This window comes from Mobula hypostoma, chromosome 9, assembly GCF_963921235.1.
Source record: "Mobula hypostoma chromosome 9, sMobHyp1.1, whole genome shotgun sequence".
NCBI classification, from domain to species: domain Eukaryota; kingdom Metazoa; phylum Chordata; class Chondrichthyes; order Myliobatiformes; family Myliobatidae; genus Mobula; species Mobula hypostoma.
Window position 1 is genome coordinate 110,990,686 of NC_086105.1, and position 27,209 is coordinate 111,017,894.

General features: G+C 41.0%; 1 protein-coding gene across 3 annotated transcripts; it reads right to left on the bottom strand.

Moving 5' to 3' along the window:
- Positions 1 to 127: 127 nt before the first annotated feature.
- On the bottom strand, positions 128 to 27,108 carry ptcd1 (pentatricopeptide repeat domain 1). Of its 3 annotated transcripts, none has more exons than XM_063058903.1 (9): positions 26,772 to 27,108; positions 24,210 to 24,732; positions 22,247 to 22,387; positions 20,928 to 21,146; positions 17,071 to 17,172; positions 14,974 to 15,747; positions 12,878 to 12,994; positions 6,217 to 6,399; positions 128 to 3,636 (listed from the first exon to the last, which is right to left on the bottom strand). In XM_063058903.1, the coding sequence occupies exons 2-9, from the start codon at positions 24,672 to 24,674 to the stop codon at positions 3,481 to 3,483; spliced, it is 2,157 nt and encodes a 718-aa protein (XP_062914973.1). In that variant the 5' UTR covers positions 24,675 to 24,732; positions 26,772 to 27,108; the 3' UTR covers positions 128 to 3,480. The 3 variants fall into 3 exon arrangements, with proteins under 3 accessions (XP_062914973.1, XP_062914970.1, XP_062914971.1); XM_063058900.1 differs by lacking the exon at positions 26,772 to 27,108 and adding an exon at positions 26,470 to 26,730; XM_063058901.1 differs by lacking the exon at positions 26,772 to 27,108 and adding an exon at positions 26,185 to 26,315.
- Between the last annotated feature and the right edge of the window lie 101 nt (positions 27,109 to 27,209).

The following is a 27,209-nucleotide window of genomic DNA, read 5'->3' on the forward strand; positions in this document are numbered from 1 at the left end:
TTACCTGAAAATATTGGTGTACTTAAGTATTAGAATATGCTGCTCATAACCCTTAATTTCCTTGCAGTCCTTTATCAATTTTCCTCTTCTACACACTGAATAATTCATTGTTCAAAAAAAAAATCTGCAGTGGGATTTCTTTCTCTTCTCAGTATTAAGTGATCAACTTATTGTATTGAGTTACCCATCTTATTTTACATTGCCCTGAACAAGGGAGAGAACATAAAACAGTTAAGTACAGTACCAGCCCTTCAGCTCAGTGATATTGTGCTGACCTTAATATATTTACACTACTAAGCCACTTGGGACCCTGTGTCTTGCAATCTGATTATCTCATTTCTAAACTGCAGAAAGTATAAACCAATCTTTCCTTTTCTCCTCTTAAGAAAATCCCCTCAACCCATGAATTAAACAGTTGGACCTTCAGTGTGCAGCTTCCAAGGAAAGTACATTCTTCCTTAAATGAGATCATAACATTTAGGTGTGGTCTTACCAGAACCATAGACAACTGCAGCAAGATTTTCCTACCTGTGTATTCCACTTAGCTTGCAATAAAGATTAACATCTATTTCTTTACTAATTACGTGCTGCATCTGTATGCTACCATTATTTTTCATGTACCAGGAGTGCCAGCAAATAATCATCTCTGCTATTTAAATGACCATTTTTATTTTTCCCACCAAAGTAGAAAATGTTATATTTCCCATTATATTCCATATGTCAGGCTTCTGTCCACTTACTTGTACATAAATTTTGCATTGTTTTGATTTCTCAAATTATACTTTATAGTCGCCAAACAATTGATACTAGAACGTACAATCATCATAGCGATATCTGATTCTGCGCTTCCTGCTCCCTGGATTACAAATCGATGGTAAATATTAAAAATTTAAATTATAAATCATAAGTAGAAAATAGAAAAATGGAAAGTAAGGTAGTGCAAAAAACCGAGATGCAGGTCCAGATATTTGGAGGGTACGGCCCAGATCCGGGTCAGGATCTGTTCAGCAATCTTATCACAGTTGGAAAGAAGCTGTTCCCAAATCTGGCCGTATGAGTCTTCAAGCTCCTGAGCCTTCTCCCGGAGGGAAGAGGGACGAAAAGTGTGTTGGCTGGGTGGGTCGTGTCCTTGATTATCCTGGCAGCACTGCTCCGACAGTGTGCGGTGTAAAGTGAGTCCAAGGACGGAAGATTGGCTTGTGTGATGTGCTGCGCCGTGTTCACAATCTTCTGCAGCTTCTTCCGGTCTTGGACAGGACAACTTCCATACCAGGTTGTGATGCACTCTAGAAGAATGCTTTCTACGGTGCATCTATAAAAATTAGTGAGGGTTTTAGGGGACGGGCCAAATTTCTTTAGTTTTCTCAGGAAGTAAAGGCACTGGTGGGCCTTCTTGGCAACCGGTTTACCTTTACGTGAGTTATTAATTATTGTTCATTTTGCAGTTGGCCCTGCTGTTTCACAGCCCAGTCTTGCTCTCTGTGTGGTTTTTGTGCATTCTCCCTCAACCAAGCGGCTCTCCTCTCCACTCACATCCAAAACGTGCGCTTGTTGATTAGGTAGCTATTTTATTTAGGTTTATGGGGGGAAAAGGTAATGATGAGTGTGTAAGGGAATTATTTGTGGGGCTATTGGGAAATAAGGAGGGGGAGTGTGACGACAGGATTGTTCTACTGGGAACTGGCACATATTTGGTTTTTGAAGAGGCTTCTTTGTTAGGATAGGCCAATAGCTTTCTTTGTTTAGATTTTAATTTTGCCTTTTTCTTATTTTTATCCAAGTGCCCCTTTAGACACATCACATAATTAATAATCAGTATTTCCTCATCTGGTCACTTTAACATTCCACCTCCCCCAAGTCATTTTCCCCTTCACTATTTAATGTAAAGCCCTGCTTATAATCTAAATTATTCAATTTCTTTTTCACATTTATTTATCATGTACATCAAGACATACAGTGAAATGTATCATTTGTGTTAACAATCAAAGGATGTGCTGGGAGTTCTGCTGCAAATATGGCATGCCCGCCGTGTTCAGCAGAATAGCACAATCAGCAAAACAAGCTCCCTCACTCCCTCCCACCCACTTGTACAAAGACAGGCCTCCAGTCCTCGTTGCGGACACTGATTCCTGGCCAACACAGTAACTCCTCTTCCTTTGGCTTTGCTGCTGTGCCCCACCAAATGAGATTATTTTCTCACACCTCTCTCTTTGGACACAGCTATATCATTAGTTTTCTTTGTATTTATTAGTTTTCTCTTATTTTATCTTTATGATTGTACACAGTTATATTTAACACTGCTTTCTTGCTCAAGCAAGGCCTCCATTATTGCTATTAGATGACAGTCCTCTTGGCTTCATTCATGTGTCTGTAGCTACTCTGTTTTATTTACCATGTTCTCTGCATTTGTGTACTTGTATCCAAACCCATAATGGCAGTGTAGCTCCCACCTGCAAACGCTCTGGTCCGAACCATCATGTAGCGGTCTCGTCCAGAAATGGTCTTAATGCCCCTGGAAACTCAAATGTTTTACATTATTTCATCAAGCATTTTCATATTGGACATATTTTACTGCCCTGACACCCATTTGTGCATGGAGCTGAGAAGATTCTGCTTCAGAAATTTAGTTGTGCGTATCCCTTGGTTTCTTACTGCTTTATCCAGAATAAATCTGGATGGGCTGGAATGGGTTTTAAGTTTCATAAGTAGAGTCTCCATGGTATATGAGAAAACAGCAGGTGGCCATTTCCAGAGGTAATTTATAGTGTATGTTTTGCATTAAAAGATTTGATGAGAGTTGCATTGAAAATTTAAATTAGCGCCAAGAAATTTAGAACAATGGGATTAGCAAAGGAATCAAAGTAAGTTTTTTGTAACACAGTAACTGGTCAACATTTGAAAATGCATAGAACCTAGCAAATAAAACAAAGTAGCTACTGACATATGAAGCCAAGAGAGATTGTCATCTGGTAGCAATAATTTGAAAATGCTGAGGTAGTACTGGAGGTACATTGCATTGTAGCATTTAAAAAGGAGCTGAAGGAGGTGGGGAAATGGGTTTAGATTATTGCAGCAAAAAACTGGTCTGGATTTGACAGGCTAAATGGTTTTCCTTCATGCTATTACAATGTATATATTTGAAATTGTGTGTATTCTCTTCGAGGTTTGAAGCTTTCCATAATTTGTGTTAAGTAGCCACGGTCTTCACTGCTGATTCCTAAGAGTTTAAAGGTAATTTTTTTTTGCCACAGACTTGAAACTCTGTATCCCTTATGCACTTAAATGTCTTTATTCTCTCATACAAACATAATAAATTGTTAATTCATTAGGACAGATTTACAGCACTGGCTTTCCTTTGTCCAGGATTGGTGTGGACAGAAACAGCAGCAAGTGAATACATTGAGGAGATGAAGGGCTGAAAATTAACACCGCAGTGTTGCATTTTGGAACTGATCCTGTTGTGTTCTCCAGCTTCAAGGATTATGAGTGTGGTTGTTCTTCTCCAGGAACATCACTCTTAATTCTGTACTTTTCCCAAGGATGTGGTGTTTCCACTGCTGGCATAAAGTTTAACCAACGATAGTAAAACCCTCGAAATCCATCAATTTTTTCCAGATAGATGTTCCTTGACTTGTACTAAAAAAAAGATAAATCAGATTGAGTGTATCAATGCCCCTTTATCCAAGTCTGTGAATTTGACCAGTATTAGATATACCAATGACGTCCTAATTATAAGACATAGGAGCAGAAATCAGGCTGTTCAGTCCATCATATCTGCTCTGCCAATCAATCATAGCTAACATATTTTCCCTCTTAATCCTATTCTCTAGCCTTCTCTCCATAATCTTTGATGCCCTTATTAACCAAGAACTTATAAACCTGCTTTCAATGTACTCAATGACTTAACCTCCACAGCCGTCTGTGGCAATGGATTCCACAGATTCACCACCTGGCTAAAGAAATTCCTTCTCACCTGTGTTCTAAATGTATAACCTATTCCGAGGCTGTGTCTTCTGCTCCTAAACACACTCACAATTTGATGCATCCTCTCCACGTTCACTCTATCCAGGCCTTACAATATTCGGTAAGTTCCAATAAGATTCCCTCCTCATTCCTCTAAACTCCTGAGTACAGGCCCAGAGCCATCCAATACTCTTCGTATATTAACTTTTTCATTCCTGTGATCATTCTCGTAAATGACCTCTGGATCCTCCAACGTCAGAACATCCTTTCCAAGATGTGGACTCTCCGCTCACAATATTCCAAAGGCAGTCTTACCAACGCCTTATAAGTCCTCACCATTACATCCCTGCTTTTATATTTTAGTCCTCTCAAAATGGAGACTAGCATTGCGTTTGCTTTTCTTACTACTGTCTCAACCTGAGAGTTAACCTTTAGGGAACAGATTTCCCCTATGGTGACTTTGGTCTGTTTTATTACATGCCTCTAAATACCCCAAAACTTCATCCTTAATAGTGGACTCTAATATCTTGCCAACGACTGAAGTCAGGCTAACTGGTCTCTAATTTTCTGTCTTTTGCCATCCTCCCTTAAAGTGTGGAGTGACATTTGTGATTCAAGAGTCCTTGAAAGATTCCCAAAACTAATTTTGAATAATCACTACTAATGTCTCTACAATCTCTTAAGCTAACTCTTTCAGAATCCTGGAGTGTATTCAGTCTGGTCCAGGTGACATATACCTTTAGGCCTTTCAGCTTCCCAAACACCTTCTTAGTAATAACGACTACACTCTCCTGACACACTTGAATTTCTGATACACTGCTGGTGTCTTCCAGAGTGAAGACTGACGTAAAAACTTATTCAGTTCAACTACCATTTCTTTGCTCCCATTACTACCTCACAAGTGTCATTTTCCAGTGGACTGATGTCCACTCTTGCCCCTCTTTTACTATTTATAGACCAAAAGAAACTTCTGGTATCCCCTATTGGCTCATATTTCATTTTTTTCCCTTGTTTTTCAGTTGCTTTCTGTTAGTTTTAAAAGCTTCCCAACTTTAGCTTCCCACAAATTTTGCTACATTGTATCCCCTCTTTTGCTTTTATGTCTCTTATCAGACACAGTTCTCTTATCCTCCCTTTTAAAATGCTGCTTCTTTGGGGTGAACCAATCCTGCCTCTTGCGTGTTTCTCCCAGACACTCCTGCTATTGCTACTCCGCCGTCACCCCTGATAGTGTCCCCTTCCAATCAACTTTGGCCAGCTCCTCCTCGTGCCCCTTACTCATCTGTAACGCCAATACAGCCGATTTCACTTCTCCCTTTCAAACTGCAGGGTGAATTCTATCTTAATATGATCACTACCATAGGTTCTTGTAAGAAGTGGGTACAATAATGTTAGTTATAGCTTAGAACAGTAATTTAGCGCTAAAAGTAATGGTGATGTCATATTAATTTGGTACTAAGAGTCCACTGCATTGATACTTCTAATTTCAGTATACATCAGCCAAATACTGATCAAATGTAAAAGTGAATCATAGCAAAATAACGAGGCTTCTGCAGTTACCACTTAATTACAGATTAGTTACATTCTCTCCTGATGCTGCTTTTTATGTAACTGCTGCATTTTCTAACGTATGATGGTTTTTTCCTGTTTTAAAAAAATATGGACTGGAAGAAATGAAAAGTAATGTCCTATCTACTAGGTGCAGAGACATTAAATAACTGCTATAATAAGTCACACATTTGTGTTCTGGCTAACAGCTGCATCTGTATGATGAAGCTCCAAACTTACATTTTTTTTCTTATGGTTCTTTGCAGGCTCTTCCTTGTGTTTTCCTTTAGTCCAGTATTGCCTAATAAAGTATCTTTATTATATGTGAACTTCTGAGATACCAGTCTGCTACCATTTCTTTCTGACTCAATTACACTTGCTATCAGAAACACTGCAAAAATGAGTGCTGTTGAAGGCAGCAAAAGCTACTGAAAGCGCATTTCAGCAAATGCACATGAACTCATCTGTCCCTTTTTGATATACAAGAGCAATGCGCTGGAAAGAGCACCCAGTTGCACATATTGTGTATTTCTGAAGGCAGCCACATTGCTTGGAACTATGAATAAATGACCATGCAATCAGTCCAGGCTCCCAACCACAGTCACTGGCTACAAAATACATAGATGTTTGCCTCCTGTTTCTCTTGGTTTAGTGAATAGCATGTATTTAAAAGAAACTAAAAAAATATTAATGTTCATCACAGACCTTGTCAAAGTTTGGAGGGTACTTGACAGCAAATTCCAACTGCTTAAGGACAACCTCATTGGGTGGTACTTGATTTCTTGCCATGTCTTGCAGGATCTTGGTGAGAAACACATAATCTAACTGCTTTGCTGCATTGTTGATCAGGGTGCTGTAGACATTGACATTGGGGATTATTCCAGAGAGCTGAAATAAAGCAGGTTTCAATGAATACAGTGCTTTTGGAATACCTAGATGAACTACAAAAGGGGGAAAAGAAAAGTACAGTTTGTTATGTAGTAGTGATGCAATAACAGCAAGCACGAAAGTTTGCCTCCTTGTGTCCTTCCATTCAGGCAGGGTTGCAGTAATAGCCACAAACTCTTGTAGCCTGGTGTCACCCCTGCAATTAATTTAGCTGCTTGGCAGTGCAAGACAAATGTGTTCCATTCTTTGACTGATACCAAGCAGAAATACATTATAATCCAGACACCCTCTCTGCTAGACTGAAGTGAAGAGTGGATTGACAGGAACAAAATTGAGTTCATTGACACTAAAATATGGTGACAGTTTGCAGATTAAATGGGTGCATAGTTGGGAGAAGACAACATGGAAAGTGGCTTCTCACTGCCACTTAGTAAAACTGCCTCTGATACATTCTATTATAATAGCTATATCTGACACAGTGTGTGTCCCCTGACCAAGCTGTGTCTGTTTATTTGCCATATCTAAATACCTTAGCCTTCTGATCAGTTCATTCAGCTCCTAAAACCTGCTTCTTCATTCCCCCTCCTACTGCCAACATAAATATCTGAATCTTACCATTTAAGCATCACTGTTGACTTTGCATCTGATTTTCAAGGACAATGGACGCACAATTTTCATCATAATTACGGTATATTTTTCTGTTTTCAAAACAAGGTCATGGACCTGCCAAAATTATTTCTAATTATAGCTAAATATGAATGAAATAAACATCAATAAACATATCATCTAATAAGTTATGAAGGATATGATTCAAAAGGCCACTGAAGATCTGTACTAATCAACTGGCTGATGTATTTATGGACACCAACCTCTTGCTTCGGCAATCTGGAGTACCACCTGCTTCAAGAAGAATGTGGTCACTTGCCCAGTGACTACCATCCAGTAGCACTTATAACCACTGTGATGAAGTGCTTTGAGACACTGGTCATGAAGCATATGCCCTGCCTGAGGAGTGACTTGGATTCACTCCAATGTGTGCCCTCACAATAGATCAACAATAAATGCTATTTCATTGGCTCTTCTCTCAGCTCTGGAACATCTGGATAATGAAGATGCACATGTCAGGATGCTCTTCATTGACTACAGCTTAGCATTCGACACTTCCATCCCCTCTAAACTCATTACTAAGCTCCAAGACCAGGGCCTCTGAACCTCCCCGTGCAACTTGATCCTGGGTTTCCTCACTGGCTGAGCCCAGCTGGTATGGTTTGGAAACAACATCCCACCCACATCCACCATCACCACAAGGCTGTGTGCTTAGCCCCCTGTTCTACTCACTTCATACTTATTGTGTGGCTAAGTACAGCTCCAATGCCATATTAAGTTCGCTGATGGTCCCACTGTTGTTGGCTGAATCAAAGGTGGTGACAAATCAGCAAATAGGAGGGAGGCTGAAAATCTGGTTGAGTGGTGCCCCAACAACATCCTCTCACTCTATGTCAGAAAAGCCAAAGAGCTGATTATTGACCACAGGAAGATGCAGCCAGAGGTCCATGAGATAGTCCTCCTTAGGGGATCAGAGGTGAAGAGTCAGTAGCTTTAAATTTCTTGTTAACATATTAAAGCATCCGTCCCTGGACCAGCACATAAATGCTATTATAAAGAAGGCATGATAATGCTGCTACTTCCTTGTAAGTTTCTGTAGATTCGGCATGTCACCTAAACCTGTGACAAACATCTACACATGCACAGTGGAAAGTACCCTAACTGGTTGCATCATGGCCTCGTATGTCCACAAGACATAGGAGCAGAATTAGGCCATTCAGCCCATCGAGTCTGCTCCGCCATTCCATCATGGCTGATCCCAGATCCCGCTCAACCCCATACACCTGCCTTCTCGCCATATCCTTTCCCTGACTGATCAGGAAATGATCAACTTCCGCCTTAAATATACCCATGGACTTGGCCACTACTACAGTCTGTGGCAGAGCATGCCACAGATTCACTACTCTCTGGCTAAAAGAATTCCTCCTTACCTCTGTTCAAAAAGGTCACCCCTCAATTTTGAGGCTGTGCCCTCTAGTTCTGGATACTCCCACCAGAGGAAACATCCTCTCCACATCTATCCTATCTAGTTCTTTCAACATTCAGTAGGTTTCAATGAGTTCCCCACACATTCTTCTAAATTTCAGTGAGTACAGGCCCAAAGCTGCCAAACGCTCTTCATTTGTTAATCAGTTCATTCCTGGAATCATCCCCGTGAACCTCTTCTGGACTCTCTCCAATGACAACACATCCTTTTGGAGATATGGGGCCCAAAACAGTTGACAATACTCCAAGTGCGGCCTGACTAGTGTCTTATAAAGCATCAGAATTATCTCCTTGTTTAGTTATTCTATTCCCCTCGAAATAAATGTCAACATTGCATTTGCTCAATGTGTAAATTAACTTTCTGGGAGTCTTGCACAAGGATTCTCAAGTCCCTCTGCACCTCTGATGTTTGAAACTTCTCCCCTTTTAAATATTAGTCTGCACTATTGTTCCTTTTACCAAAATACATTATTATACATTTCCCAACACTATTCCAACTGCCACTTTTTTGTCCATTCTTCCAAATTGTCTTAAGTCTGGTGCAATCGCATTGCTTCCTCAGCACTACCTACCCCTCCAACTATCTTCGTATCATCCACAAACTTTGCCACAAAATCATCAATTCCATTATCCAAATCATTGACAAACAATGTGAAAAGTAGTGGTCACAATACTGATCCCTGAGGAACACCACTAGTCACTGGCAGCCAACCAGAAAAGGCCCCTTTTATTCCCACTCACTGCCTCCTGCCTGTCAGCCATTCCTCTATTCATGCCAGTATCTTTCCTGTAACGCCATAGGATTTTATCTTGTTAAGCAGCCTCATGTGGAGCACTTTATCAAGTGCCTTCTGAAAATCCAAGTAATGACATCCACTGCCTCTCCTTTGTCCACCCTGTTTGTTACTTCCTCAAAGAACTCCAACAGATTTGTCAGGCAAGATTTCCCTTCACAGAAACCATGCTGACTTTGACTTATTTTATCATTAGTCTCCAAGTACCCTGAAATTCCATCCTTACTAACAGTCTTCAACACTTTCCCAACCACTGAGGTAAGGCTAACTGACCTACAATTTCCTTTCCTTTGCCTTCCTCCCTTCTTAAAGAGTGGAGCGACATTTGCAATTTTCCAGTCCTCCGGGACCATGCCACGATCAAGCACTTTTTCCTTTGTAATAGCAATGGGACGTACTCCTGCTCCCTGACACTCACAGACCTCCTGAACACTGCTAGTGTCTTCCACAGTGAAGACAGATGCAAAGTATCCATTAAGTTCATCTGCCAGTTCTTTGTCCCCCATTACTACCTCACCAGCATCATTTTCCAGTGGTCCAATATCAATTCTCACCTCCTTTTTCCTCTTTATATAACTGAAAAGACTTTTAGTACCCTGCTGTATTATTGGCTAGTTTGCCCTCATATTTTATCTTTTCCCTTCTTATGGCTTTTTTAGTTGCCCTTTACATACCCAAGTTTTCCATCCCAGCCCAGTCCATCACTCCCCACCAACGAGTAACCTTATATGGAGCACTGCCACAAGAAAGCAGCATCCATCACTGCAGATCCCCAGCAGCCAGGCCATGCCCTCTTCTCACTACTACCACCGGGGAGGAGGAACGCAAGCCTTGAGTCCCACACTACCAGGTCAGAAACAGTTAGGCTCCTGAACCGGTGTGGATAACTTCATTCAATGCTACTCTAAACTGATTCTGTGACTTTCACACTCACTCAAGGATTCTTGATAACTCACGTTCCTAGTATTATTTATATTGGCACAGCTCATCTTCTTTCGCACATTGATTGTTTGTCAGCCATGTATAGTTTTCACAAAATTTTATTGTATATTTTCCTATAAATGCCTGTAAGAAAATGAATGTCAAAGTAATAAATGGTAACATATACATACCAAAATAATAAACTTACTTTGAACTTTGAAACTGGTTCAAAATATTTGATGAGTTAATAAAAATTGTTCATGTTTGCTTCTTTCTATTTGGTTTTTTTAAAATTGTATTTCTATCTGTGTGAGCTGGATAACCAGCTTGTTTAATTGCACTGATCTTATTCATTTTCAAGAAAGAAATCTGTGCACCCCGTGGCTCATGTAGTCAATAATCAGCTTTTTGTTTTTGGTTACATTGAGTGAGAAGTGGTCGTTGTGGCACCATTTAGCCAGATTTGTAATCTACCTCCTATATTCTGATTCATCATCACATTTGATCCAGCCAACAACATGGTGTCATCAGCACATTTAAATATGGCAGTGGAGCTGTACTTAGCCTCAAGTACAAAGTGAGCAGAGCAGAGGGCTAAGCACACAGCCTTGTGTTGCACCTGTTCGATGGTAAACGTGGAGGAGATGTTGTTGCCAATCCAAACTGACTGGGGTCTGCAAGTAAGGAAATGGGGGATCAGGTCTTGAGGAGTTTTGAGGGGATGATGGTGTTAAATTCAGAGCTGTAGGCAATGAGAAGCATCCTGATGTATGCATCTTTACTGTCCAGATGTTCAAGGGTTGAGTTAAGAGCCAATGAAAGTGCATGTAGATGCTGCCTGACAATAGTCATTGAGACAGGTTACCATGTTCTTTTTGGACACCGGTAAAATTGAAGACTGCTTGAAGCAAGTGGATACCCCAGAATGCTGAAGTGACAGGTTAGAGGCATCAGTAAACACTCCAGCCAGCTGTTTAGTACAGGTGTTCTGTACTCAGCTAGGTACAGCCTGGGCCAGATGTTTTCTATGGGTTCACCCTCCTGAAGGATGCTTTCATGTCGCCCTCAGAGACTGAAATCACGGTCGCTGGGGGCTGTGATTGTTTGTGAAGATGCCTCCATGTTATGTCGGCCAAAGCGAGCATTGAGCTAATCTGGGAGCAAAACCCCGTTGTCACCTACGTCACTTGGTTTTACTTTGTGCAGGTGATAGCATTCTAACTCTGCCACAGTTGTCGAGCATCCTGTGATTCAGGTTTGATCTGGAATTGCCACATGAGCTGGCTTTCAGAAGATCATACCTGGACTTCTTGTATTCTACTTAGTCACCAGACCTGAACACCATCGATCTAACCCTCAGTCGACAGCGGATCTCTTGGTTCATCCAGGGCTTCTGGTTGGAGAACTTTCTTAATGATTTTGTGGGGACACACTCGTCCACGAGTGTCTAAGTCAGTGACAACCGTGACATATTCATTCAGATCCTCTGACGAGTCTTTGAACATGGCCCAGTCCACTAACTCTAAGCAACCCTGTCTGCACCCCATTGTTATCGATACCCCTGGTGACTTGCTCCTTAGCCTCTGCCTGTATGCAGGTAGAACAAAGACAGACAGATGATCAGATTTCCCAAAATGTAGTTTAGGGATGGACTGGAAGACATTCCTAACTGTAACAGTGATTGAGTGTATTGGGACCCCTGGCGCTGCAGGTTGTATGTTGTTGATAATCTGACAGAGATTTCTTCAAGCAAGCCTGACTGAAGTCCCCAGCAATGATTTGAAAAGCATCAAGATAAGCTATGTTAATACCTGTGCTGGTAATTGTGAAACTAACAGATTACTTACTGTAAATGCCCACCTGGTTGACTAAAATGTTCTTTGAAAGGAGGAAAGCTGTCATCCTAACCTGTGCCTCCTATTTTTGACTCTCAACAGTTGACTTTAAGCTTCTCGTGAAAATGGCTTATGAAGTCATTTAGTTCAATTATTAATTAATACCAGTCTGACTCGGGTGGCAGGGTGGAGATGTCTCTACCAAAGGAGGTGTAAGGCACTTCTTCCCTCTGTTAGCCTGCAGGTCACCCATGGGTGAAGTGTAGCACCTGCTTAGTCCCCCGATCAGGGAGCAGGTGGTGGATGGTCTTATGAGCAGCTGGTGCATATCACAAGTCCTGGTTATGGGACCACTGACACCAGGCAGACAATCCCTGAAGAGTATTGATAATGGCTGTGGTCACCTGTCACTGTAAAGACACTGCCCAGAAGATGACAATGGCAAACCACTTCTGTAGAAAAATCTGCCAAGAACAACCATGGTCGCCCATGATCGCCCACGTCATACGACACAGCACATAACGAAAGAACAGGTCTGACCATCAGTGCCCAAAACCCATGAATGCAACAACTATAGTATTGTTCTGAAGCCGAACAGATAGTAAGAAATAGCCTCCGATTTTCGTTGTATTCTGGGATGAGGATTTTCTGCAACTCACATTGCAGGACACACAGAAAACAAAAGAATTTTTCTATTTACTAGAAGCGCCTTCTTCATTCATTTCATAAAAAAATGCTCCAGATATAGTTACAATGTTGTGTCCACCTATATAAATGTACAGTTAAGTTCAAGCTTATTGTCATTTATTCTCTTGAGGAATGGATCATTAGGGTTACCTTCATGTCCTGGAGGAGTTTCAGTCCATCACGGCTTTTCCTGCAGGCTATCGCCAGGTTGCAGAAAGTATGCATGGTTGGTGAGAGGCCTCGCTCAACCACAACAGACAGTAAAGCCTAAAGGGAATTAATACATATTATCACAGGGTTTAAAAAGACAATGTGTTACTGCTGTGCTACATCCTGAAGGCAAACTGAGCAATGGTCTTCGGTAGTGTATGTAACCAGGTGAAATAAAGCTGTGCTTGGTAAACTGGATTCCAATCCAACCCTGCCTGATGGCATGTTTGCTTCCTGTAACAATTTTCAGTGAAGATGCCCTGAACAGCTTCAGTCTAATTTCTGGCAGGTGAGAACCAACACCACAAAGTGGCAATTTAAATTCAGATCCAGGACAACGATGGGTAATAATGAAGCACGGTCTAATATTGAAGGTGAAAGTTCTTTGGAGACTGGGTAGACACACGTAGATTGGACAGGATGGACATAGCCAAGAGGTGATTCAGCCTGGGGTACTTTATGGCTGAACTGCAAGTATTCAGTTTTCTGGCCTCAGTACACAAAATCCATCTGGATACAAATGTGCGCTTTATACAGATTTGTATATTATTGAAGTGAAACAGTGACATAGATTCTGAATATGAACAAAATACAATTTTACAGAGAATACAAACAAGAGGATCCCAGTGTGGTATCATTTAAAGGTTAGTCAAGATTCTGATGGATCAGCACAGCACATCACTGAAGGTGGCAAATGTCTCAAATATCCTGTGAATCTCAACAGTGTTTCTACAATCTCTAGCTCCCTGATGTATTTTCATTTTAGAGTCAACAAAATCAGAAAATTACCCAATTTCAAACCAGCTGAATATAAATAGTTCACTGAGCAACAATACAAAGGACATTATCCCAATACACCCATTTAAATTGGGGGAGTGAAAAGGAACGTAGGACTGATAGGCCCTGGCTTGGAGCACAAGTCTCAAAGGCTACACTGCCTCTCTGTTCCAGGAGTAAAGACATCACCATGGAGATGGAGAGAATCTAGGGACGGAAAGGTAGGAATAAATTGTCAAGGTCAACAAAGGTACCATCAAAATAGGTAGGCTTAGAGATAAATTATTCCAATTAGGCCCCAAATTAGAAAGTAGAATCTCAACTGAGTAACCCTAGGTTGTTACCTGGACATTAGGCAAACTGACATGGAGTAAATAAACCCAGGGAATTAAATGCATACCTCAAGGATTGGTATGGGAGAAATGAACGGAGCATTGACAGTTACTGAGGAAAGCGTCTGCTGTTCCATTGGGAAGGGCTTCACTTGAAACAGACCAGGAGCAGTATCTTGGCAAATCGAAGACAGCTTTAAACAAATTAATGGTAGGAAGAATTGGGTGAGGGGAAATAGAGGAAGGACAAGGTAGAAATCTGAGTAATGATAAAACTAGGAATTGAATATTCCACGTTACTTGATGGCAGAAAGGAAATGGAGCTGAAATAGCTCTGTCAACAAAGGATGAAATCAGAATAACAACAGGAATTTGGCTTGGATGATGACAACTAGAATCAGTTGGGGTACTGATAAGAAGTTGGGGAGGGGGGAACTGGTCGGAGTAGTTTAAAGGGCCTCCCAATTGTAGCTAATCATAAGAATCATGTAAACCATGAAATAATGCAGCTGTGTGAGAAAGGCACTGCAATAATTGTGAGCAGCAAATCAAACCTTCATACAGATTGGGAATTTAATCTTGTTGGCAGGTTTATTTGGTATGGTTTTTGATAGCTAAGGTCTCAGTAAGGATGTCACTGAGATTTTGAGATATATCTTTGAAAGAATGTGTCAATCTTACTGAGATCTTTGCATTGTCAGGGCTAATCCAGCTTATTATAGATCAGTGCCGACACCAGAAAGGGAATAAGTGATAGTTCATGCAATACGTTCATTTAGAAGAACAGGAGTCATTTACTCTACATTAATTATAGTTGTCATAACTTTGACAAATTTGTTTGACTTTTTTTGATGTAGAGATTATGAGAGACATTTTCTGATCACTAAGCCCCTCTGGTGTTAGCCTGACGCTGCTAAAATCACTTACCTTTGCACCTTCTAGATCACCCAGCCTGCTCTTTTTCCTAATGAGGGTATTAAAGAATGAAATGTCTGGCTTCACACCATGCTCATCCATGAGGGACAGCAAGGATGACTCGGACTGGCTGTTTGGTTCCACTATGTCAGCCAAGAGTGTGAATGTCTTAATATCTGGAAGCACATTATCTTCTCTCATTTTACTTAGAAAGCCATCCAGATATCCGATCAGTGCTAGTCTGTCGTGTGGTGCGGTTGCACTTCCCAGAGAAATTATGTTCTTCTTGTTAACCTGGATGTAGAGCAGATTAGGTAGAAGATTATCTTGAGGAAGTCCTTTGGAGTCTGAGTCAACTATATGACTTTCATTCCTGGGAACAAGTTCCAAAGATGGTTCTTTTCCTTGGCTACTTTTGGATGGCAGGTTTGGTGCTTCAATCAGTCCTGATAAAGTTACATTGCTGTCCTTATCCTCGGGTTCAGAGGCTCTGCAGGTAGTTAACGAACTCCCCTGATGCTCATCAGCGGACAGGCCAAACAACTGCTCTTCCAATGTATCAACAGACAAAGTGGTTGCATGTTTACTGGTTCTTGCCACTTTCTGACCTCGGAGCTTCTGAACTCTTCTGAGTTGCTTTAGTTGCCTCCTCACATTCTCGTCACTCAACAGTGCGCGAGACGCCACTGTGGGGTTCCCGATACCACAGTCCCTGGCCGCCCGCAGCAGCAGGTTGTAGCTCTTGGCATCAGGCTGAATGCCCAGTTTTAACATCTCCCGCCAAATCTGCAAAAGAGACAAAGGCAAGACTAAGGTGCATCTTTCACAAACAGCCTGTGAGATCTAATGTGGTATCGTTGATCATACTTGAAAGAGAAAGTTGCAATAAAACCTGTTTGCCCAAATCCATCATAGATTTATTGAACTAAGTTTCATCCTCTCAAATTTAAAAGAAAGCTACAAGACCTGGTTTTTATCTCTGGCTCAGTGTCAGTACAATCTTCTTAAGAGTTGACAGACTGTGATTCAAGTCCTGCAAGAATTTGTGTGTTTTAGATGATCAATTCACTACAGTACTGCAAGAGCAAATGACTCTTACCAGATAATACATTAAATGAAGATTCCTTCTCTTTCACTAGTGGACTTCGGCAATTCACTTACACAATTTGAAGAAAGATAGGATCTAGAACACCCTCAAGTAATTCCACCAAAGTAGAATTAATTGACCCTGTGGTAGGTAAAAATTGCCTGCTGCATCTCATGATACCTGCTTGAAAACTATTTCATGGATTTTAAAGCTTTTTGTGAATCCAAAAGATGTGGTAAGTGCTTTACAGAAGCAACTTCTTGCTCTTTATTCATTCTTCCAGCAGAGTTTTATCGGGCTGGGCAAACATCTCCGGCTTCAAAAAAATTGGTCTTTTTTAATGAATAACTATCCTAACGCTTTGCTCCACTCATTCCTTTCTTTAATAGACTGAGCTGCATTGGGCTTGCCCACTACCTGGTTCCCACTCTGGCATCTCAGTTATGCCCAGTTCACCGCTGGGTTATGTCTGCTGCATGATTCTTTTTTAAGAATTACTTACTGTTGTTGGTTTTTATACTGATGTCCTTGAATTGGAAAAACAGAAACAATGAACGAGCAATATCTTACAATATCCACCGACGGCCACTCGAAGCTCTGCTTCAGCTGGAGCTGTGACATTTAGTATAATCACTGTTCTTAGTTTATTGCATTTTCTGAAAACTATTGGGAGAAAAGGGAATTGACCTTTACAAAAACGTCAGAAGAGACAGATTGACTAAGATAGCCCTCTGGTATATGGTGACTCACCAGCACACCACACTACTGAACAGGAAGAAGGGCCATCAATATGTTAGCTGTCATTTCGGACAAAAGAGGGAAAATCAATGCATTCAACACCCCTACTTAGCAGGACGGTGGTGGGACACCAAGTGGCTGGCTTTGTCACCGAGTTTAGGATTCCCCTGCTGTCACTTCCAGCAGGTAATCACTGAGGAGTGGCAAGAGCTGCTTCTTCTTGCTCCACTTTGATCCTGAAAATTGAAAGGCAGGAAAAGAGAAGAAAATCATGCTCAATTTACCTGTAATGAATATCTAAAGCCATTGTCAGTGTCCATAATGCTGCCCATCATTAAAGTGCTGAATGTCTCTACATTAAGCTCAAGACCATTGTGAACTATTTCCTGAAAAATAAACACACAAGGCATCTCTCATAAGAAAGGCAGCAATATAGCTTAATCGATTCAAAGTCTCAGCTGCCCCATGTATATTTTTAAAAACCTCTTCATCCGTTATGTGCTGTGTCGTATGACATAGGCCACTATGGTCTTTCTATGACCATGATTGTACTTGGCACATTTTTCTACAGAAGTGGTTTACCATTGCTATTTTCTGGGCAGTGTCTTTACAAGACAGGTGGCCCAGGCCAATATCAATACTCTTCAGATTGTCTGCCCAGCATCAGTGGTCGCATAACCAGGATTTGTGACGTGCACCAACTGCTCATATGACCATCCACCACCTACTCCCATGGCTTCATATAACCCTGATAGGGGGGCTAAGCAGGTGCTACACCTTGCCCAAGGGTGACCTGCAGGCTAGCGGAGGGAAGGAGCACCTTGCACCTCCTTTGGTAGAGACATAGCTCCACCCTGCCACCCCACAAAACCTCTTAAACTTTGCCATTCTAGACAGAAATGTCTGTTTTACAAGTCCCTCTTCATTATTTTATCTTCTTAGCCCTGATGCACCTTAGTCTACGTTCACCACAATCTTCCAATGTGGTGAAGATCTACTAGGGTAGAAAGTAGAAGTGACTAATGTTCAGCATAAATTCATTATCATTGCCTTTGTACTAAAGTAAACAAAACTTTCACTAACATAATACAAAGATAAACATCCCAAAGATATAGGGAAAACAAAATGAGCAGAAGGATATTGGGAAGGCTCTTTAAAAACATGGTCAAGGAAATGTACTTTAAAGAGGGTCTCAAGGAAATGCAGGGAGGTGGAAAGCCAGAGGAGTGAGGGTTAAATTTCAGAGTGCTATTAAAGAATTGTTAAGTGTGAGAAATGTTACTCAGTCCTAATAATAGGCTAGGGTTTGCATCTTTTTCAGGAGTTTATCACATCTGTAATTTTCTTGTTAGCTGACATGTTTTAAGATCGTGTTAAGAGCTGCAAAGATGTCAGTATATGTATTTTCTAACTATTACACTGGAGAATTAGATATTTTAACCATGATCACCATCTCTTAATTCAGTTCAGAAACAGCCATGAGATCTGTCATTAAAAGGCTTCAAGGAAGCTGATGATAACTAACCTCTCCAGAACGGCAGTTGTCTTGGGGAATTTTAACTTGCACATAGATTGGGTAATTCAGGTTGGTCAAGGAAGTCTTGAGGAGGACTTCATGGAATGCATCCGTGATGGCTTTTTTGATCAGCATGTTAGTGAACCTACAAGGGAAAATGCTATCTTAGATCTAGTCCTGTACAATGAGACAGGTAAGATTAATGATCTTGTAGTCAGGGATCCTCTTGGAAAGAGTGATCGTAGTTATGATTGAATTCTGCATACAGATGGAGGATGAAATAAGACGAGTGTATTATGCTTGAAAAAGGGAGACTACAACAGGATGAGGGAGGAGTTGGCTAATGTGGATTGGGAGCACAGGCTATTTGGTAGGACAGTTGAGGAACAGTGGAATACTTTCAAAGAGATTTTTCACAGTGTTCAACAAAAGTATATTCTAGTCAAAAGTAAGGACAGTAAGTGTGGAGAGAGCCAGCCTTGGATAACTAAGGAAATAAAATATAGTATCAAATTAAAAGCTCATGTGTCCAAAGTCGTAAAGAGCAGTGGGAGACTGGAGGATTGGGAAAACTTTAAAAAGCAACAAAGAGCAACTAAACAAGAAATAAGGAAAAGGAAGATAGAGTATGAAAGTAAATTAGCACAAAATATAAAAACAGATAGCAAAAGTTTTTATAAATATATAAAGCAGAAGAGGGTGGCTAAAGTCAACGTAGGTCCCTTGGAAGATGAGAAGGGGAAATTGATAATTGGGTGATAAGGAAAGGCCGAGGCATTGAACGACTATTTTGTCTCGGTCTTCATGGCGGAGGACACGTCTAATATGCCAAAGAATGATGTTATGGACAAAATGGGAGGTGAGGACCTCGATAAAATCCCTGTTACTAAAGAGATAGTGATGAGCAAACTAGAGGGCCTAGAGGTAGATAAGTCCCCTGGTCCTGATGGGATGCATCCCAGGGTGCTGAAGGAATTGGTGGAGGTTATAGTGGACACGTTGGTAATCATTTACCAAAATTCTCTAGACTCTGGGCAGGTCCTGGCAGACTGGAAGACAGCAAATGTCACGCCACTTTTTAAAAAAGGATGTAGGCAAAAGACAGGCAACTATAGGCCAGTTAGCTTAACATCAGCAGTCGGGAAAATGCTTGAAGCTGTCATTAAGGAAGAAATAGCAAAACATTTAGAAAGGAGTGGTTCCATTAGACAGACGCAGCATGGGTTCAGAAAGGGCAGGTCCTGTTTGACAAACATACTGGAGTTCTTTGAGAACATAATGAGTGCAGTGGAAAGAGGGGAACAAGTGGATGTCGTATACTTGGATTTCCAGAAGGCATTCGATAAGGTGCCGCACAAGAGACTTATAAATAAGGTACGGATGCATGGAGTCGGAGGAAGAGTATTGGCATGGATAGTGGATTGGTTAACCAATAGAAGGCAGAGAGTTGGTATAAATGGGCATTTCTCCAGATGGCAGCCAGTGGTGAGTGGGGTGCCGCAGGGGTCGGTGCTGGGCCCGCAGCTGTTTACCATTTACATTGATGATTTGGAAGAGGGGACTGAGTGTAGTGTAGCAAACTTTGCTGATGACACTAAACTGGGTGGAAAAGCAAATTGTACAGAGGATGTGGAGAGTCTGCAGGGGGATATAGATAGGTTAAGTGAGTGGCTCAAGGTCTGGCAGATGGAATACAACGTTGATAAATGCGAGATCATCCATTTTGGAAGGAATAATAGAAGAGCAGATTATTATTTAAATGGTGAAAGATTGCAGCATGCTGTTGTACAGAGGGACGTGGGAGTGCTTGTGCATGAATCACAAAAAGTTAGCTTGCAGGTGCAACAGGTTATTAAGAAGGCAAACAGAATGTTGGCCTTCATTGCTAGAGGGATTGAATTCAAGAGCAAGGAGGTCATGCTGCAACTATACAGGGTACTGGTGAGGCCGCACCTGGAGTACTGTGTGCATTTCTGGTCTCCGTACTTGAGGAAGGATATACTGGCTTTGGAGACAGTACAGAGGAAGTTCACCAGGTTAATTCCTGAGATGAAGAGGTTAACCTATGAGGAGAGATTGATTCGCCTGGGACTATACTTTCTGGAATTCAGAAGAATGAGAAGGGATCTTATAGAAACATACAAAATTTTGAAAGGGATATATAAGATAGAAGCAGGAAAGTTGTTTCAATTGGCCGGTGAGACTAGAACTAGGGGGCATTGCCTCCAGATTCAGGGGAGAAGATTTAGGACGGAGATGTGGAGAAACTGTTTTTTCCCCCGGGGAGTGGTGAATCTGTGGAATTCTTTGCCCAGGGAAGCAGTTGAGGCTTCTTCACTAAATATATTTAAGATACAGTTAGATAGATTTTTACATAGTAGGGGAATTAAAGGTTATGGGGAAAAGGAAGGTAGATGGAGCTGAGCTTACGGACAGATCAGCCATGATCTTATTGAATGGCAGGGTAGGCTCGATGGGCCGGATGGCCTACTCCTGCTCCTATTTCTAATGTTCTTATGTATCCCGACCAGGTGCTGGCACACAGTGTGGAGTGGTCTAGAACATTTTAATTGGTAATCATGACAGTACAATTTCTATGTGTCAGCATCTTGTGCAAGTGCTTACCCTGACCACATTAAAACAAGTCCTCATATCGGAGCAAATAGCATATGCCTTCAGCATGGCGTGGTATCCGATAAGATTCATGCGGATATTCTTGCTCCTTAATTCTTCTCGAAGCTTCGTGGCAAACTGAAGACCCGTATCTTTCCATGGGGATTCTGCACAAGCATTGAATAGAGCAGTGTAGGTTGCGACAGAGGGAGTCAGTTCTCTCTTCTTCATCTGCAGAGAAAAGTGTTGATCATATTTCAAATTTTAAGAAATCCTCGTCATGATAAAATGTTGGTAATCTGCTTAAAGCAGACATGGAGCCAACAAAGGAACATGCATTGACTGGCTGGATCAAAATCCTTCAAGGAAAATAATTAAATAACATTTTTTCAAAAGGAGGAGAAATTCCAAGAAAAACGCAGAGTTTCGGGCTTGAATGAATGACTAAGATAAAGTTCCAAAAGTGACGGCCATTTGCTCTTGACAAGCTTCATTTGATGTGCTTCTGTTAACAGATGGACTGTTGAAAATATCCTGCCTGACTGGTTGCGTTGTGCTCTGATAACGTCTATTAATACAGCAAAGAATGATAGACACAGCCGAACACATCACAAGCACATCCCTCTCCACTGTTAAAATGTACCTACATGAGACATTGCCTCAGCATTAAAAGTCACCATCATCTAGGCCATGCCTTCTTCCTCACAGTCACCATTAGACAGGTGGGACAGAAGCCTGAGGCCCCAAACCACCAGATTCAAGGACAGCTACTTTCCTTCAACCACTTGGTTCTTCCTCTGAGCTACGCAAATACAATCATCACTTCAGTATCACTACACTATGACCACTTTGCACAAGAGACATTGCTTTTTTTAAGAATTCTAATTGTGTTCTTTCTTGAATAATTTATATTTAATTTATGTTCTTCATGTAAATGCTGTGTCTCTAACACTATGTTCCTGCAGCACTACTATAAGTAAGTTTTTCATTGCATCTGTGCAAACAATTCCTTGTAAATATACAAGAACTCAACTTGACTTAAATTGGTTAAGTCCTCAGACACACAGCTGGAACCTGCAAGTTCAAAAGTCAGGCTGTTCTACATTGAATACTACCGATTTGATCTTCAATTTCATGAGGGGCAAAGGTGGGCAGCATGAAACCTCAGACCCATAAAGCAGAAATATGTGTTGATGCATTTCAATTTTGTAAGAATTATTCACCAATGAAGCAACAGTGTTAAGGGTAGTTCTTCTTAAATCTCTTCCTTCGTACAAAGAAATGGTTAGTATAAAGTTCACTAGCATATTTGTTCATTCTCTGCTACTCACGTCGTTATAGAGCTTAAAGGCTTTCTTCAAGTACCCTGCTCTTCCACATCCCCCTATCAGCACGCTGTAATTGTATTCTTCTGGAAAGAGCTGCTCTTCCTTCATCATCTGAGTCTCAAACAGGTCCAGGGCCTCGGCTAACTAGAATGCAGGGAAAAATATCATTGTGAGGATTCTCATTAAGTGCTGGAACAGACAAACAATGTACTAACCAAGAAAAGGTTGTAAGCAAACAACCTGACAGGCACACACACGATATCAATGCAAGTTTAAAGTATGTTGACTGCAGACATTGGCATTCAAAACAGGAGATACTGTCATTGGGTGAAGTACGAGATTAGCCTCTAGACCAGTGTTCAGTTCGTGCAGCCAAACCTGTGTGCATGAAAGGGTGTGGTATCCTATCTGTAAAGACCATTAGGAGTCCTAGTTGTGAAGAAATATCTCACAAGCCATACCTCCTCTTGTTGGAAAAGTACCCTGTCTTGATCAAGCAATTTTTTCCCATTACATTGAGACTTGAGATTTAATCTAGATTAACTGCCACCAAATAATAAAGTATAAAGGAAGTCTGGACAACCATTATTTCCCACTCAGGATTATAATCCTTCAGAAATGTTGTTCAGGAATCCAGCAAGACAAAAATATAACTGGATGCATTTCAAATTAATGACAGACTTGTGGAGCTAGTGACTTTCAATCCCCCTCCGACACTCCAAAGCATCAGACATCCACTGAAATATTTCAGAAGCAAAGCAACTGCTGCAATGTATGAAATGCAGTGGACAGTTGCACCCAACAAAACCCTACAAACACCAATGTAGCAATCAACAGATTCTTTTGTACTAATGTTTATTGAATGATAATTTGCTCAGTTAGTACAATGAGAGTAATTCCCCTGCAGTATTTGCTTAGATGCCTTTGTAAAAAGAGTAAAGTATATATAACTAGGGTTGAGGAAAATTAAAATATCTGCGGATGCTAGAAACCTGACACAAAACAGAAACTGTTCAAAATACTCAGCAGGTCAGGCAGCTTCTGTGGAAGGGAAACGGTTAATGTTTCAAGTTCAAGAGCCTTTGACAGAAATTGGTGCGAGATTCATTCTGCTTATCTTTCTAGAGAAGACATGCGTTTCCTGATGAGTGTTTCCAGCATTTTCAGTTTTAATTGGGTCTCACATTCATCAAGGTATTTCTGTAATAGAGGTTCCATCCAGATCAGTGAAAAGTCTTACAGATCTGATTCTGTAAAAACACAACTTCTACTCTAGGTAAGCCAAGTCACCTGTCCAGACACAAGCCAGTTGCAAGTCATTTGGGGAATTCAGGACTTTAAATGGCTTGCTTGAAGGCTCTGGACCAATTGCTCCCTACCCACAGCCCAACTATTCTGTGACTCCTGAATTCACAAACATTAACACCATTTTTGGCATGCATTCCATTGGGATTAAAAATGTAACAAATGCTCTCATCGTTCTTCTACCATCCCTTGAACAGTCGTTTGATGCTTCTTTGTACTTGGTATTGGAATAATAGCATCGTATCCTACAGCAACACCTCAAATACACAAGCATTCAAGACAGTCCTAGAGTCTTTCAAAGGGAAACTGGCTCCTTTATGATGAAGTGTTCCCTTTACACGGATCTTCTTTTCTGCCTATTTTCTAAAATGATCTTGGCCTGCCCTACTGCAACAATCTCAGGCGGCTGAGCAGAAGGTGTCGGGGTTCCTTATGTGGGAGGAATGGAGAGGCTGAATTTAATATGACACATTTGTAGGCAATTCTATGGGGAGAAAAGAAAGCTGAAAAATCGTGTGCTGCAGGGTCTGTCCCATGCATTATTAAGTGAATGTTGTTCTGTGTGTCTAAATGCCTGGAGTTTGATTGTTATAATCTGTTGACTCTGTTCTTTTGTAACAAATTAGTAAAACCAGTAAAAACATATAATAACATTTCAAACCTTATCTTCCTTGATGAGTTTTTTACATTGTAGGAAGTACCAGTAGGTAGTATTCCTTCGACCCAGCTTCCGCCTCACTTTAGGAGTTTCAACTTCCTCATCCTGATCCTCGGTATCATTGTATTTGGAATCCTGCATCTGTGAAGAGGTTTTACGGAAAATTCTCCTGGCAGAATAGAACTTTCCTTGTGCTCCAAAGCCTTCCAAGTCATCTTTATCCTCTGCAGAGGCAAGCACCACTTTCTGCCTGGGCGCGGCATGGTCCTGCATGCCATTCTCAGAGTTGTTAACTGTGATGGATCTGCAGGGTGGAGACAGCAGGTTCCTTCCATGGGGCGAGATTCTCATAGGACTGATCCTCACAAGAATATTGAAGAGTTTCAACTGAAAATGACTTGCTGAATGCAGAAAAGAATGGCAATGCAAGGGAATGTACCGAAGGTGCAAAAATTTAGGCCAAATCATGTTTCGCAAATTCCTTCTGATTCAGTCTGGATTCTCCAGAAGGGAAATCTCTGTTAAGCTTCAAGGGAGAATAAAATCAGTACAGAAATAAAAATAATACAACAAAAGAAAAAATATATAATGAGATTTGCTGGAGGTGACAGTTGAAGCAAATGGCATATTTTGAAGTTTCATAGAAACAGCATAATGGTTTCCACCATTTTATGTTATCACTTCAGGTCTCCAGCAAATTCCATTTGCTATATTTTCCTGCCAACTAACCACACCATTTATATTATCGTGAAGTCTAATTTCCCTTCTCTCTGTCAATCGCATAGTCTATTTTTGTAAGCACCACAAACTTCTTTCTTAAGTCTTCTAAACTTAGAATGAAATCATTAATCTATTTTACAAAAGGTAACAAATTGATCTGAAGATCTGTGAATTTCATGGGTAACAACAAGAAAGAACCATTACTCTCTGCTTCCTGCAAGTCAGCCAGTTTTTATCCAATTCGTTCCTCGTTTGGATGGACCCACAGATCTCTTGGGCTTTCTAAAAAAAAGATTTATCAGCCTACCGTGTGGATTTTATCAAGAGTATTGCTAAATTTGTGGTAGATTACATAAAATACACTGCCCTCATCAATCTTCCTTGTTACCTCTGAGAATTAAATTTAGGAAATCCTTCCCTTAACAAATCCATTCTGACTTGTCCAATTAAGGTCCACTTTTATAAAATGTTTATTCAATAGATTCCAATAATTTGCCTACAATCAAAGGTAAACTAATTAATTACCTGTTGTGTCCCTATTTCCCTTATTAAACAATAATCTGAAGCATACACAATAATTAAACTTCATTAGGAGTTTGAGGAGATTTGGTATGTCACCAAACAGCAAATTTCTATAGGGTGCCCTGGAGAGCATCACCCCTGGTATGGAGGCTCCAATGCCCTGGATTGGAAGAGGCTGCCATGGGCTGTCGACTCAGGCAGCTGCATCTTGGGCACTGGCTCCACCATCCAGGACATGCCGACTTCTGATTACTACCATCAGAGATGAGGAATGGGAGCCTGAGGGTGCACACTCAACATTTTAGAACCAGCTTTTTCCCCTCCGCTATGGGATTTCTGAATAGTCCATGAAGGCTACCTCATTATTCCTCTTTGCACTTTAAAAAAATTGTAACGTAGTAGTTTTTCATATCTTGCACTGTACTGCTGCCACAAAAAACAACAAAATGCATGACATTGTCAGCAATAATAAACCTGATTCTGGTTCGGCCTCAGTTTTAAAACGTTCAATTGTTTAGACTGCAAACTGAAGATGCAAATAACATTGCAATTATACACAGAAACAATTCATCAAGTCAACAACATGCGTGGAAAGAGACGTGGGTTTTCCTCAGTCCTGAAGAATGTCAACTGTTTTCTCTTTCCACAGATGCTGTTTGATGGGCTGAGTACTTTAGCGTTTCTACAAACGTTTGTAGTTTCTGCTTCAGATTTCAGAATCTGCAGTGTAACTTACTTGACATTATGAAATGTTTTGCACTCTCAAAGAGTATAATTTTCATAAATTTACAGCTAAGGTATTCAATTCAGTTCTGGCCCTCTGTTGGTATCACAGTCCTCACTGAACATTTGCTATGTACAGTTCCAACGCCAGGAACGTCTGCAGAGAAGGACGTGATCTGCACCTACATGCAACATTGAAGGTCAACATGGCACCAACTGCAATCTCGATAAGAGAATACACAGGACATAGAAGATTCTAGGAGATCTCTATAGATTTAAAATTCTCCTTACAACTTACCTTCTCCCCATGTGCTTCCGGTTTATGTAGATCCCGCCTACAAGGACTGCGATTGGTCACCGTTCTCATAGCCGGGCGTCTGTCTCAGAATCCAAGCATTGATTGGACAATGGTCTCGTCAGTCTTTGAGGACAACGGGACCAATGTGGTGGATTGCCGAGTAATAGAGTTCTCATCAATAAATTAAACTGAATGCATCTCCACAGCAACAATACATGCATTCATAGCCTCATAAACAAATGTAAATGTTTTCAGGCTTTGTGGGCTGCACTTATTGTTCTTCATATTTGGCAGTTCCTTACCATCTGTTATTTTGTGCCTCATTCTCCTGTCAGGTTAGTTGATCAACTCTGTCAAACAGCACCAGCACACCTCTCCGCAAGGTTGGTGTAGTCATTACAGTTCACGCGAAACCTGGAAAATTTGGCTTTTGTGGTTAAATTCTAGATTCATAATGAGACGAGACAAACAAGGGCACAACGAGAGAAATCAACCAGACTAAGAGAATGTCTAACAGGAAAGCACAGAAGCATTTTCTTCCTTAAGTATGAGAGCTGTAGCATAAATAATTCTGAAGTCCAAACAATTGAAATATTGTTACTATAATTTCACTTCCAGTTTTTTTCCCCCATTTAAGTTCTAAGATGGTTTAAAGCCATCTAAACCCAGCTGTCCTCTCTCTCGGATGGCTGCTGGGAGGTTGATGTTGAAGACTGCGGTCCTCCCGGGTTGAGGGGGCG